Genomic DNA, 14314 nt, shown 5'->3' with positions numbered 1-14314 from the left:
AACAAGAACAGGCAAGTTACAATAAATAAATAAATAAACCACAGTTAAAAGCAGAAACACTAAAAAAAACAAAACAAAAAAAAAACAAAAAACATGTCAAACTGCGTTAAAAGCCAAAGAGAAGAAATGTGTTTTAAGAGAAGATTTAAAAGCAGAGAGAGAATCAGCCTGCCTAATGTGCAAAGGAAGATCATTCCACAGTTTTGGGGCAACGACTGAAAAAGCTCGGTCACCTCTACGCTTTCTCTTTGACCTTGGGATAACCAACAGTGACAAATCAGCTGACCTGAGTGAGCGTGAAGGGGCATATAAATGGAGCAGGTCAGACAGATATAGCGGGGCAAGGCCATGAAGACATTTAAAAACAAATAAAAGAATTTTAAAATCAATTCTAAAACGAACGGGGAGCAAATGAAGTGAGGCCAAAACCGGTGTAATGTGCTCGTACCTTCTAACACCAGCCAAAAGTCGAGCAGCAGCATTTTGCACCATCTGTAGGCGGGTAAGCAGCGTCTGATTCAGCCCAGTATAAAGCCCAGGTGATTAGTGATAAAAGCACGAATTAAAATCTCAAAATGATGCCATGAAAGAAATCGCTTCACCTTGGCCAGTTGTCTAAGTTGCTAGAAACTAGACTTGACCACTGACCTAATCTGAGCATCGAATTTAAGATCACTGTCCAGTTTTACACCCAGGTTTATTGCTGTCTGTGTCAGATACTGACTCATGGGACCCATATCCACATTGATTTTGGAAGTGTCACTAGGTCCAAACAGCAACACCTCAGTCTTTTTATCATTCAGGTGTAGAAAATTTATGGACAATCATGCCTTAATGTCACCAATGCACTCTAGGAGATGGTTCGCAGAGTATGCATTTTGCTGCTTCAGTGGCAAATAAATTTGACAGTCATCAGCATAAAAATGAAAAGCGATATCATGTCTCCTAAAAATTGATCCCATTGGGAGTAGATACAAAGAAAAAAGAAGCGGACCAAGTATGGAGCCTTGAGGCACCCCAGATGCAAGGGGCGCTGCACAAGATTCAGCAGCTCCAATACGGACACAAAAACCTCTCTCTGATAGGATCTAAACCAATCTAAAACAACACCCTTAATACCCACCCAGTTTTCCAGGCGAGACAAGAGGATCTGATGGTCCACTGTATCGAAGGCCGCTGTTAGATCCAACAGGCCAAAACAACACAGTGACCAGAATCAGTAGCTATACAAATGTCATTAAAAACCCGCAGCAGTGCCGACTCAGTACTGTGACTGGATTTAAAACCAGACTGAAACAACTCCAGGGTGTCATGATTATTTAAAAAAAGAACTCAACTGGCAGTATACAGTTTTCTCCAAAGTTTTAGAGAGAAAAGGAAGTTTGAAAATTGGCCTAAAATTAGAAAGTTCAGAAGAATCCAAGCCAGATTTCTTAATAAGTGGGGTCACCACTGCATTTTTGAAACTGGTAGGCACTATACCATTAACCAAACTCCCATTAATAATATTCAATACATACGGTGCCAACATGGAAAAAGCCTCTTTAAGAAGACGAGGTGGCAAAGGGTCATTTGGAGAACCAGCAGGCTTCATATGAGCAATAATATCTCTCAAAGACAGCAAACTGACAGACTCAAACTGGTCAAAAACAGCTGAGCATGTCACAGAGATAGAAGGGTCATAAGCAGGAGAACTAATGAGGGCCCTAATACCAGCAACCTTTTTAAGAAAAAAAACTCAGAAAATTCTCACACAATTCAGTGGAGCTCTCGAGACAATCCATTTGTGGTGCACTTAAAACAGAATTTACAATCTTAAAAAGAACACGAGGATTGTGACAGTTCGAATCAATAACATCAGAAAAGTACTTTAATTTAGCAGCCTTCATAGTTTTCTGATAAAAACGCCAACAGTCACGCAGTAACTGGAAGGACAACTGAGATCTGTCCTTCTTCCACTTTCGCTCAGCTCTCCTACACTCGCGCCTGACAGTGCGCGTAACATCATTCATCCAAGGCTCAGATCGACGTTTGGAAGATCTAAGTTTCAATGGAGCTACAGTATCTAAGACAGTCTGACAGATCAAGTTGAATTCAGAGGTGAAGGAGCCAACATCTAAATTAAAACCGAGACACTCAGAAGAGCTGATCACAGCGTTAAAAGCAGTGGAGAACTGAGCAGCAGTGGAAGAATTAAGAACACGACCGCGCTGAGTAGGAGCACAAGATTTCACCATATGACAAAACGGAGGCATGTCAAAAACAATGGGCATATGGTCCGAAAAAGCAGCATCATAAACCTCTAAATTAGAAACAGTAAAACCATAAGTTAAAACGAGATCAAGAATGTGCCCATGTTCCCGTGTCGGACGAGTCACAGACTGCACAAAATTAGAAGAATCAATCAAATCTAAAAAATCATTGGCCAGCGGCTTCAGAGGACAGCAAATATGAATATTAAAATCACCAACTATTAAAATCAGATCATAGTTTGGCATTATTTGTGACAGAAAATCGGCAAAATCACTGATAAAATCTTTGTTATACTTAGGGGGTCTGTAAACAACAGTGCACAACACCGGGAGGTCAGAGCGAAGTTCAAATAAGTGAGACTCAAAGCTGGAATAAGATGTTGCCATATTGACCCGTTTACACTTATATTGTTCTTTGTAAACAGTCGCAGTGCCTCCGCCGCGTCCTGACATTCTCGGAGAGTTAAAATACGTACAATCGGGTGGCATAAGTTCACAGAAAGCACTAGACTCACCAGCAGTCGTCCAAGTCTCAGTAACACAGAGAAAATCCAATCCACGGGCCATAAAAAAAATCCTTCAGGATAAAGGTTTTGTTGGCTAGCGATCTCACATTTACCAGCGCCATCCTGACAGGAGCTGGAGCATTAGCCAACTGTCAGGCCCGGGCGAGAGGCCGCAGATTCCATAGATTCTATTGCTATTATAATGAAGATATTGTGTTGAAATTATGCTTTTGTAAGTAGCATTGGATCCCTGAGAAGTTGGATGTCATTGCCAGCATATACACAGGTTTTGGGAATGCTGTGTGGAACTGGGCAGGATCTTTGAAATTTCCCCAGTGAAAACTGGTGTTCATCAGGCCTATGTTCTGGCTCCTACACCATTCAATGGACTGGATGTTGAGTAGAGTTGTGGAGCCCAGTGGTTGGCCCAAGCAGAGGGTCACCCTGTTGAGTCTGGTCTGCTTGAGGTTTCTTCCTCAGAGGGAGTTTTTCCTTACCACTGCTGCTCTGGGGGTTAGTAAGTTTAGACCTTACTTGTGTGAAGCGCCTGGAGGCATCTCTGTTGTGATTTGGCACAATAAATTGAAATTGAAAATTGAAATTGGTTTAGTTGTCTTTATTGGCGAGGAAGGATTTATTGAACTTCGGGGACGGTGGTGTGATCTTTTGGGAATTAATAATGGATACCCTGATTGCAGTACTTACTAAACTGAGTGAGGAATCACAGTATCTGGATTTGTGGTGGTCCTGTATTTTGAGTATCATATAGATTTCACTGACATCCTGGACTCGGTCAATAGAAATGTATATAGTGAAGGCACTGAACTTGAAGAGACACTCACTTACCTCAGCAGTGATATTCATGTTTCTGGGTCCTCAAGGAGTCATGAGGTTGCTAGACAGAGATCTTTGGCAATTCTGATACGTTTGGAGGAGAACAAAGGTCAAACTCTTGATGCTCCCTGTCTGTCTTCATGTTTCTGAGATGTGGACAATAACCAGTGACATAATGATGTCTTGGGTAAGAGGTCTTCTGGGTACTGTAGGAATGACTTTGTGTCAAATGAACAGTTACTTAGGGAGGCTAAGTTGAATACCACTTGCTTTGTGAGGGAACGTCAGCCGTGACAATATGTCCATGTGACAGTAGAGAAGCTTGAATCTTCGACTGGACTGGGTTGCTTGACACGAGGACGTTTCGCTTCTAATCGCAGAAGCTTCCTCAGCTAAATTTCTTGCTCTGGTAGTCTGACTTCTGTCTTGACTCTTGTAGAGAAGACTCTACAAGAGTCAAGTCAAGCAACCCAGTCCAGTCAAAGATTCAAGCTTCTTTACTATGGAAACCACCTGGACAACTGAAAGCCTTCACAGACACATGTCCATGTGATGTATTTCTCAAGGCATGATCCATGGTTATGGACTGGTTATCTGCCACCCAGTCAGACATATGGTCCATCCCAAGGTGGCTCCATAATGTGGTAGAGCCGGCAAAGTGTGGGACAAGAGTATCGCAACGTGACCTGAAGATAATCTAACGTCGTAATGTCTGTAAGGTTTCAGAATGGTGACCTTTTACTTTTTTGTCAATAAGTATCATGATAGATTCTTTGACCTTTTAGTTAAAATTCGATTAGCTATTTCAAGGAAGAGACAAAGGCTGTCCTTCAGTACCTCCTTCACCTTCAGCTGTGATGTTACTTCAGCTTTGATTAATTCAACTTTAAGCTGTTTTTACTCCTCTCCAGCTAATCCTACACCACAGTGTGACTTAGCTAATGGCTGGAGGCAGTATGCCGACAACTGCTACAAGCTGAAGGCAGACACCAGGAAGAGCTGGACATTGGCCAGACACGACTGCGTTGAGGAAGGAGGAGATCTGGTGTCCATCACCTCAGCAGGAGAAGAACAGTACGTGACTGGAAAACTGGACGATTCCGTTTATGACCTTTGGATTGGATTCTCCACGCTGGTGAGACTCAAAGCACAGTGAGATACTTTGTTACATCATACGGGATGTGACAGCAAATGTTTCTTCAGATATGCACAAAATTATCGTGTCAAGTGAGTGCTGGAAACGATGAATTTAGGTGGTCTGACGGTGTGAACATCAGTTTCACAAACTGGGGCCAGGATGAACCAGCCAAGTAAGAGATCGAATCCTATGTATCAGTTCCACCAAAATCCTGTGCTAGCATGTTTACATACGCAGTTTCTTCAACAGTTACACGCTGGTGGGTTCGTGTGCTGCGATAATCAAAGAAGCAGGAGATGATTACGGAAAATGGAGGAGTCATGTGTGCAGACACGAGCGTCCTTACATGTGTAAACGACCACTGAACGGTAAGCTTGATTTTTTATTTTTTTTCTACCACATATCCAAAATTAATGCTTCTTTCTATTGGTTTTGACAGTGATATTATTTGGATTTACTAGTGGTGGGCACAGTAACAACTAATCTGCTATCTACAACCCTGAAAAAAAAAAGACAGAAAGAACTGAAAGTTTAATATGTTGAAGCATAAATGTGGACATTCCCAAAAAGGTTTAACATGCTACGATCAGATGATCAAGATGTGCAGTAGTTTCCATCCAACAAAGAGTATATTCAGAGTGCAGAAAGTGTTAAAGGTATGAAGAATATTAAACAAAAATACACATGGGAAATCATTTTAATGAAATAATGCTACTTCTCTTCTTGCCTATGAGGCTGTGCAGGATGAGACAGGCCTTGCAGCGAGCTCACAGTATTGGGGTGTATGTTGGATAGATCAATGGGTGGGTTGGCCAGTGGACTCTGTTCTGCAGCTCCTCGTGAAAGGTTGCAGGTGCGTGTAAACCCCAGCTGGGCATGTTGGCATTGAATTGGCTCAAACGTGTCTGTAACCAGTTCAGTGTGACCCACTGCGTGGAAGATCTGCACCTGGTGGTGACCTAGTCTCTGGGATGACGGTAAACTGAGGAGGACAAAGTGTTTGCTGCTAGTCAGTTCTCGACGTTTGAGAGGTGGTGTGAGAAGGGGCGGTGAGACAGCAGGCATTGTTGAGCTTTCACTGTAATGTTGTTCAGAGGGTGTCTTGAATCCTGCAGAGTCTTGTTTGTGAGTCTACGAGTGCATTGTTCTCTGAGAAGAGACGCAGGGGGAAGGTGAGGTAGAACAGGGAGATGTTTGGTATGCGTCGATCTGAGGCAACCGGTAACAATTCTGAGGGTGTTGTTGCGCAAAGTGTCAAGCTTCTTCATATGTGAATGAAGGCACCATGCTGGGCGGCAAATTCTGATGCAGAGTAAACCAGAGCAAGAGCAGCGGTACGAAGGATGGTCAGGCTGGCTTAAAGTAGAAAGTTAATATTTCTATGTGCCACCTGTGAACCTGCACCACCATCTGGGCATCAATCCTATTTTATTACATGTCCATTTCGCTACCTCTGATACTCTGTACGCTATTGTTTATATACCTTAAAATGCCAGAGCTCTGCGTTAACACCCTACAGTCTATGGTTAATACCATAGCTTACCACATTGGGCAAATCAACACCGACATCAATGTAGACCAGGGGTGCTCAAGTTCAGTCCATGAGATCTACCTTCCTGACACTCTTAGTTGTCTCCCTGTTCCAACACACCTGAATCCAATGAAAGGCTCATTAAAAGCCTGCTAACAAGTCTTTCATTGGATTCAGGTGTGTTGGAACAGGGAGGGAGACAACTTAGAGTGTCAGGAAGGTAGATCTCAAGGACTGAACTTGGGCACCCCTGGTGTAGACAGTCCTATGGGTCGATTTTACTTGTTGAATTAGCGTATAAGCTCCAAAAGCAACAAACATATATAATTGTAGGGTTTACCAATGTTAATGATGGTTAAAGTGTGTAGAAAAAATATTAGCTAAATTTAGTGGATGTTAATTGGTCCGCTAATGGTTTTCAAAGTTAGCTGAAAAGCTAAGCCGCTAAGGAAATGTTAGCCTAATTATTTAGCTGATTAGCTGGCCTGTGCCCAACACTGGGATTTACCTGCTCTTACTTTATCATCCGATCCCCCTTTAGCCATCTGCCCTCCTGGATGGGACGGCTTCAATGGCAGCTGCTACTGGACGGTCAGCAACACCGGCCTGCTAACCACGTGGCACGAAGCTCAGGATAAGTGCTCCAGCATGGGAGCCGAGCTGCTGAGAATAAACAGGTGGGGAACGACAACATGGCAAACATGGAAGAGTTTGGTGACTTCAGACTGGAGATTGATGTTGACACCCATCACTTGGTGATGGAAAATTGTAACTTGATTTAAATCGACATGGTGTTTTTATGAAAGAGAAACCACACAGTCTTATGTTTGAGTCTACACCTGGTTTTGTGGATGATGGTGTATGTAAATATAGCCAGAACTGTTCTCTTTGTGGAGATTACTGAAATATCAAGGGGATCCCCAGTGACATCATGGGGAAACCCAAACAACAACAATAAATATGGATGCTCTTAGTGAGGAATCTGGTGCAGCTAGAAGAAAGAAAACGTCCATTGTATGGCACAAACGCTATGTAGGGTGGCAATATCAAGGAAAAATAACTAACATACGTCACATGCATTTGGAGAAAAAGCGGGAACTCTTGGAGAAACTGGTACAATTCTGTGAGCCTTATCTCATCTCTCCTCGTCCAACATCTTTCCCCTATACGTCAGTTGGAACCTATTACAGTAGCTGCTGTCATGCAGATTTTGGGGGCTGTGAGATGTGTAACTGTGAAAGATGTGATTGCAAGACACTTGACACACAGAGCAGGTCTAAAATGTAGTCAGTATTATAAACACCCAACCTAAGTGCCATCACAAGGCCACAGTAATGTAGAAAAACTCCCTTTGAACTTAATCAGATGCTACTGAGGGGCCACGTGTCTTAAACAGCTGGTCTGACAGAAAGAGGAAGGAAAGAGGAGAGAGACGCCCACTGCATCAAAGCAAGTCCCCTGGCAGCCTAGGGTTAACTAAAGGCCCCTTTACACAGGATGGTGTCCGTTATGCATCCTCAAAATTTACTAGGATGCAGAAGGGATGTGAAAACACCTTTCTGTGTAAAAGGAGCAGGTCAGGAAGACTGCACCAGCCCCAAGTACGAGTGGAGAGAGAGAGTCGAGACGAGTTTAACATTACCATTAATGTGTCACATTGTGCAGTCAGGAAGAGCAGTACTTCGTCAACGGAAAACTCCCAGACTTCCATCAGGTAGACATTCCGGACATGTGGATTGGATTATCAGGTAATCCATACAATGTAACATATTTAATGTATGTCCTGTACAAATGAAAATGTGCCTTGTTTGATTTAGGATGAGTGTATTTTGGGGCTTGTATTTCAATCAGATAAGTATGAGGATGGAAAATTTACCTGGGTGGACAGGAGCCCGATTACCTTTTCCAACTTTGGTCCTGGATGGCCCAGAAACACAGCAGGACTTTGGGACTGTGGACAGATATTCACAGGTAGGATTCTTTACAGAAACAGACAGTTTTTGATAAAGATGGGTGATGTAAAGCCTTAAAGTGGTTATATTATGACTTTTCATTAACCTGCAGAATTTGTCTTAAAACAAGATATAAGTTTGAGGCCAGAAATAGATTAAAGAAAAAATAATCTTCTAAAAATTATGTTTGAATAATACTGTATAAAATAGTTGAAAAAAATCTTTGACAGTTAAATATATTGTAGGAATTTCATATTAACCACAAAGTTGCACAGATTTTGTGTCATGCACGTAGAAACTGCCCTGTTATAAACAAGATTTAGGTTTGAAAATGACTTGTTTCAGACTTCTGTGATGTATGTCACAGAAACACTAACCTGGACTCCTTGTTGTGTGAGACATGCCCGCTGCGCTCTGTATGACTGTGTCTCTCCCACACACTGTGGTTTGACGTTTGTGGCAGATAGTGGCAAATTGGGTGGCGAATGCATGTATATTAAAGATATTAAAGACTGCTCTTTTCTAACTTTGAGATTCTTAAATTTTGTGCACGTCCTTGAGTGCATGATGTATAATGGTAGACACATAACAGAATTTATGGTGAAACATTTATTTCAGGTAAAGTGCAAACATAATTTTTGGGGAAATAACAGAACAACAACAACAATAATACAACAACTTCAACGTCATTAAACAGTGCAACACTCTGTTCTTTTTTTTTCTGAAAATAAGAGAAACGAAAAATGCACTGCCACCTTCTGGTGGCACAGAGTAATGCCAGTGCAGGCTTTTTGATTGCTTCTAGAGTCTGCACCATGTCATGCTTAGTTATCCCATTACGGGGAACATATGTCACATGTCATAGAATCCAGTGGACGTCGACATTGTTTGAACTTTACTTTGGGGACAGAACATTCAACACAGTCAAAACTATTCCATTTATTAATCCTATTAACTCAACCAATAATTTGCACCACTTTTTTTTTTTAACCAAAATTTGAGCAACTTTAACTTTTGACCCCTGTACAAACTGCAATTGAGCTTTGTCACCATTTTTGCTGTTTTTACCCCATAACTCCAGAACATTCAGTCATAGATAGTCCAAACTATACTTTTTTGGAATCTGTATGATCAGAGGAATAATGTGGTATAGTTTTCAGTATGACTGGAGCATCTTTTAATTTTGACCCTTGTGTAATTTTTCAATTGACTCCTACCTGGCTGCCTGTTGAAAATTCAAGTGGCCACTTTTTTTTTTTTTTTTTTTTTTTTCTTTTTTTTTTTTAAGAGCAATGTCTAAAGTGTATTTGTGCTGAATTTGGTGCTTCTGTCACCATTTGCAGGATTGTTTCAGTTGTCTGCTGCATTAAGTTGTGGATTGTTATTTAAGACTCCACCACCAACAAAACAGCTAACATAAGAACATTTTTACAAGCTGCTCTGGTGTTTCAACAGCTGACAAAGACACTTTATTGCAGTTCCTTTACTTTACCATATGAACTTGAATATATTTCCTCTCCTTCAGGAAATTATGCCGGCAAATGGGAAACAACAAACTGCTTCAAACTCCTGGGATATATCTGTGAGATGACCGGCGGACAGAACGTGAGGCCGACTCCGCCTCCCGGTCAGGCCCCTGCCCTCTCGTCACACCCCGTGTCCACGTCAAAGAACACAGACATCAATCTCAATCCTTTTTCTCCACTTCAGATTCCCACTGTAATCCTGGATATTTGCTGTTTGGAAACTTTTGCTATCATTTTGAGACCGAGACGGTGAAAAATTGGGACGACGCTGAAAATCAGTGCAGACAACAGCAGGGTCACCTAGTCAGCATCCACTCGCAGGAGGAGCTCAGCTTCCTGACCGGTACCCAGCATCACTAAATAAATTATGCAACATTTAATTCTATGGGAAATTTAAATGAAGAGATTTACTCTTTTTTTTATGTGCAGCTCACATGCCAGCAGAAGCCTGGGTGGGTTTAAACGACAAAGAAAATGAAAACCAATTTGTTTACAGCGATGGAACTGCTTTTGTAAGTGACTAAAGAACATTTAGTGAAAGAATATGAAGGAAAATGGTGATTCCAGTTATTTCAAATCCTATGAGGTTTGTTGTAAGATGATAAAGAATCATGTCTCACTCTGGTCTGAATTTTTTTTGTGTCCATCAGGATTTTCAGCCGTGGGCGCCGAATCAGCCAGACAACTGGCAGGGTAACGAGCACTGTGTGAGCCTCAGAGGGATGAACCATGTTGAACCAGGACTTCTCAATGATGACTTCTGCACCTCCACCAAAGAATTCATCTGCAAAAAACGTCTGACACAATCAAATAACACTATCCTTACTGTATTTTCCGGACTAAAATTTGCACCAGTGTATTAGTCTCATTTGTCCAAAAATACTTCATAAAGAGAACAAAAAACACAAGTTGCTCCGGCCTACAAATTTTATTTACTTTTGAAACATGGTGCTATTATTTGTGCAACAAGAAACAAAGTGAATTTAACTGCTGCGTTATTTATTTAGAACACACACACACCACGTTAGTGAGCACAAGTTAACGGTTCAAAAATGTTACTGTACGCGGCACAAAGAATTCAAGTAAATGTGTGCATGTTTACTTCACCAAATGTAATTAAACATTTTGAAACTCTTATACATTTTTAAAATGTAGCAGTTAGCCTTACCTGAGAATGACTGTCCTGTTCTGGCTGTTTCCTACAAACTGATAACAAGTGGAGAGCAGAGAATTATGAAATTTATAATCCCTCTCTTTATTATATCTGTTAAGGAGGTAGTATTTTCACTGGTGTTTGTCTCCTTGTTTTTGTTTGACTTTTAACAGGATAACTCAAAAAGTAGTGAACGCATTTCAATGAAATTTGGTGAGCCCATAGACAATGTTCCCGGGGAATAGGTGGTCCAGTTATGGAGCTGGAAAATATTATGGAACTGAGATCCAGAAGAGTGTTTGGCACATAGTAACATTTGACTCAAGAAGTTGTGAGGGGATGTTAAATGAAATCTGGTGAGCATATGGATAATGTCATAGAAAATTAGGGATTTTATTTTGAAGTCACTCTGGAACATATTTTCCAGAACATATGTGGCCTCGGTGGAGGTACAGTGGGTAAAAAAGTATTTAGTCAGTCCCTGATTGTGCAAGTTCTCCTACTTAGAAAGATGAGAGAGGTCTGTAATTTTCATCATAGGTACACTTCAACTGTGAGAGACGAACTGAGAAAAAAAAAAAAAAAAAAAATCCAGAAAATCACATTGTAGGATTTTTAAAGAATTTATTTGTAAATTATGGTGGAAAATAAGTATTTGGTCACCCACAAACAAGCAAGATTTCTGGCTCTCACAGACCTGTAACTACTTCTTTAAGAAGCTCTTCTGTCCTCTACCTGTTACCTGTATTAATGCCATCTGTTGGAACTCGTTATCTGTATAAAAGACACCTATCCACAGCCTCAAACAGTCAGACTCCAAACTCAACCATGGCCAAGATCAAAGAGCTGTCGAAGGACACCAGGAAGAAAATTGTAGATGTGCACCAGGCTGGGAAGAGTGAATCTACAATAGTCAAGTAGGATGGTGTGAATAAATCAATTGTGGGAGCAACTGTAAGAAAATGGAAGACATACAAGACCATTGATAATCTTCCTCGATCTGGGACTCCACACAAGATGTCATCCCGTGGGATCAAAATGATCATGAGAACGGTGAACAAAAATCCCAGAACTACTCGGAGGGACCTGATGAATGACCTGCAGAGAGCTGGGACCAAAGTAACAAAGACTACACACTACACACAGAGGGGCTCAAATCCTGCAGTGCCAGGCGTGTCCCCCTGCTTAAGCCAATACGTGTCTAGGCCCGTCTGAAGTTTGCCAGATAGCATATGGATGATCCAGAAGAGGATTGGGAGTATATCATGTGGTCAGATAAAGCCAAAATAGAACATTTTGGTAAAAACTCAACTCGTCATGTTTGGAGGAAGAAGAATGCTGAGTTGCATTCCAAGAACATCATATCTACTGTGAAGCATGGGGGTGGAAACATCATGCTTTGGGGCTGTTTTTCTGCAAAGGGGACAGGAGACTGATCCGTGTTAAGGGAAGAATGAACATGGCCATGTATCATGAGATTTTAAGCCAAAACCTCCTTCCATCAGTGAGAGTATTGAAGATGCAACGTGGCTGGGTCTTCCAGCATGACAATGATCCCAAACACATCGCTCAGGCAACGAAGGAGTGGCTCTGTAAAAAGCATTTCAAGGTCCTGGAGTGGCCAAGCCAGTCTCCAGACCTCAACCCCATAGAAAATTTGTGGAGGCAGTTGAAAGTCCATGTTGCCCAGCGACAGCCCCAAAACATCACTGCTCTAGAGGAGATCTGCATGGAGGAATGGACCAAAATACCAGCTACAGTGTGTGCAAACCTGGTGAAGACTTACAGGAAACGTTTGACCTCTGTCATTGCCAACAAAGATTATGTTTTGTATTGAGTTGAACTTTTGTTATTGACCAAATACTTATTTTCCACCATAATTTACAAATAATTCTTTAAAAATCCTACAATGTGATTTCCTGGATTTTTTTTTTCCTTATTTTGTCTCTCATAGTTGAAGTGTACCTATGATGAAAATTACAGACCTCTCTCATCTTTCTAAGTAGGAGAACTTGCACAATCAGGGACTGACTAAATACTTTTTTGCCCCACTGTATGCGATTTCTGAGCGGCTTCTAGTTTAATATTGAGGTATTTTAGTTTGAAAGCATGATTTATTAACCTCCTTTGTTCTCCACCCTAGCACCTCCTTCTCTTCCTGTTTTTTTTTTTATGGCAGTTATTGCCATCCTCTGCTCTGGACTGTGAGTCACTGTACCTCTTTCAGATCAGTATACAGGAACAGATTGTCATCCGTGTGGATGGTACCATCTTATGGCTACTTTAATTTAATCTTTATTTAACCAGGTTAGTCCCATTGAGATCAAGACCTGGATAGTTATAAAGTTTCCAATTCACCTAACTTGCATGTCTTTAAATGTGGGAGGAAACCCACGCAAACACAGGGAGAACATGCAAACTCCACACAGAAAGACTACAGGTGGGAATCGATCCCATGACCTTCTTGCTGTGAGGTAACAGTGCAAACCACTAAGTCACTGTGCTGCCAATAGATGACAATACAGTATTTTTTTTTATATGTTGCTTTGAAATATAAGTTGCCAGACCAGCCAAGCAAGTAAAAAAAAAAAGAAACAACCCTTATAGTCTTGCATTTTATAGTCCCGAAAATATGGTACATACTTTTATTATTCATTAATAATGAAAACATGTATCATTAACTGTTATGCTGTTCATTCACAGCCAAAGAACAAGGACCACCACCTCAGCCTCCTACTACCGGACCAGGTTACTTTCATATAACTACTAGTACACACAGTTGAAGTTGAAATTAAACAGTCGAGATGTACTTGTAGTGTAAACTTGCAGATTTAATTAACAGGGGTTTAACAAAAAATTACTGCATTAACCATTTAGGATTCACAGCCATTTTCATACACACTCTCTCCATTTTCAGAGGCAATAAATAAGTGGACAAACTAAATCTGTGGGTTATTTCGAACACAAATCATCACTTTTATAGCCAGTTTTCTTGAGACAAGTCAGGGGATGGACACATGAACATTTCCAAATCACTGAATATGTCGTGAATTAATTTGGATCAATCATTAAGAAACTCAAACAGTATGGCACTGTGCGGTAAATCTGTCTGAAGCAGGCAGTTCTCAAAACATGGCTTATCATTCAAGGAGACTAGTGAGGGAAGCCACCAAGGTTTCTGTGGCTGTGTTTGGGAAAACCTGTGTATGGTGCAGTTTTGTCTGTTGCACCACCAGTCACAGCATCACAGTGGAGTGGCACACAGAAAGATTTTTCACACAAGATAATAGATCAAGTCTAGGCTTAGTCTTCCATGTGCCTTCTGGCAAATTTCATGTCCTCTAAGAAAATCCTTCTGTCGCAATCCACCATGACTCTGTCTGTATAAGTATGTGCGTATGGGGTGCCAGTCGGGTGCAGGT

At 41.2% G+C, this 14314-nt stretch overlaps 1 protein-coding gene and 1 long non-coding RNA gene across 2 annotated transcripts; one reads left to right on the top strand and one right to left on the bottom strand.

The window, feature by feature from the left end:
- Window positions 1-4916: 4916 nt before the first annotated feature.
- On the top strand, window positions 4917-10660 carry LOC117528911 (C-type mannose receptor 2-like). The gene is made up of 8 exons (XM_034191538.1): window positions 4917-5098; window positions 6803-6938; window positions 7927-8009; window positions 8113-8232; window positions 9739-9840; window positions 9924-10082; window positions 10169-10251; window positions 10390-10660. The coding sequence occupies exons 1-8, from the start codon at window positions 5077-5079 to the stop codon at window positions 10600-10602; spliced, it is 918 nt and encodes a 305-aa protein (XP_034047429.1). The 5' UTR covers window positions 4917-5076; the 3' UTR covers window positions 10603-10660.
- Window positions 6785-10498, bottom strand: LOC117528913. The gene is made up of 4 exons (XR_004565903.1): window positions 10360-10498; window positions 8138-8212; window positions 7904-8044; window positions 6785-6921 (listed from the first exon to the last, which is right to left on the bottom strand). It is a non-coding gene; the product is annotated as an uncharacterized LOC117528913 (long non-coding RNA).
- Window positions 10661-14314: the final 3654 nt, after the last annotated feature.

This window comes from Thalassophryne amazonica, chromosome 17 (assembly GCF_902500255.1).
Source record: "Thalassophryne amazonica chromosome 17, fThaAma1.1, whole genome shotgun sequence".
NCBI lineage: Eukaryota > Metazoa > Chordata > Actinopteri > Batrachoidiformes > Batrachoididae > Thalassophryne > Thalassophryne amazonica.
The sequence above is the reverse complement of the archived record's forward strand: the minus strand, read 5'-3'. Positions and strand labels throughout refer to the sequence as shown.

What these genes read in the sequence shown, in the direction of transcription:
- LOC117528911 (XM_034191538.1), top strand. Translation starts at nt 5,077, where the DNA reads ATGTGTAAACGACCACTGAACG. An exon ending in GAGCTGCTGAGAATAAACAG is followed by an intron (nt 6,939 to 7,926) that starts GTGGGGAACGAC and finishes CACATTGTGCAG; the next exon opens with TCAGGAAGAGCAGTACTTCG. An exon ending in CATGTGGATTGGATTATCAG is followed by an intron (nt 8,010 to 8,112) that starts GTAATCCATACA and finishes TATTTCAATCAG; the next exon opens with ATAAGTATGAGGATGGAAAA.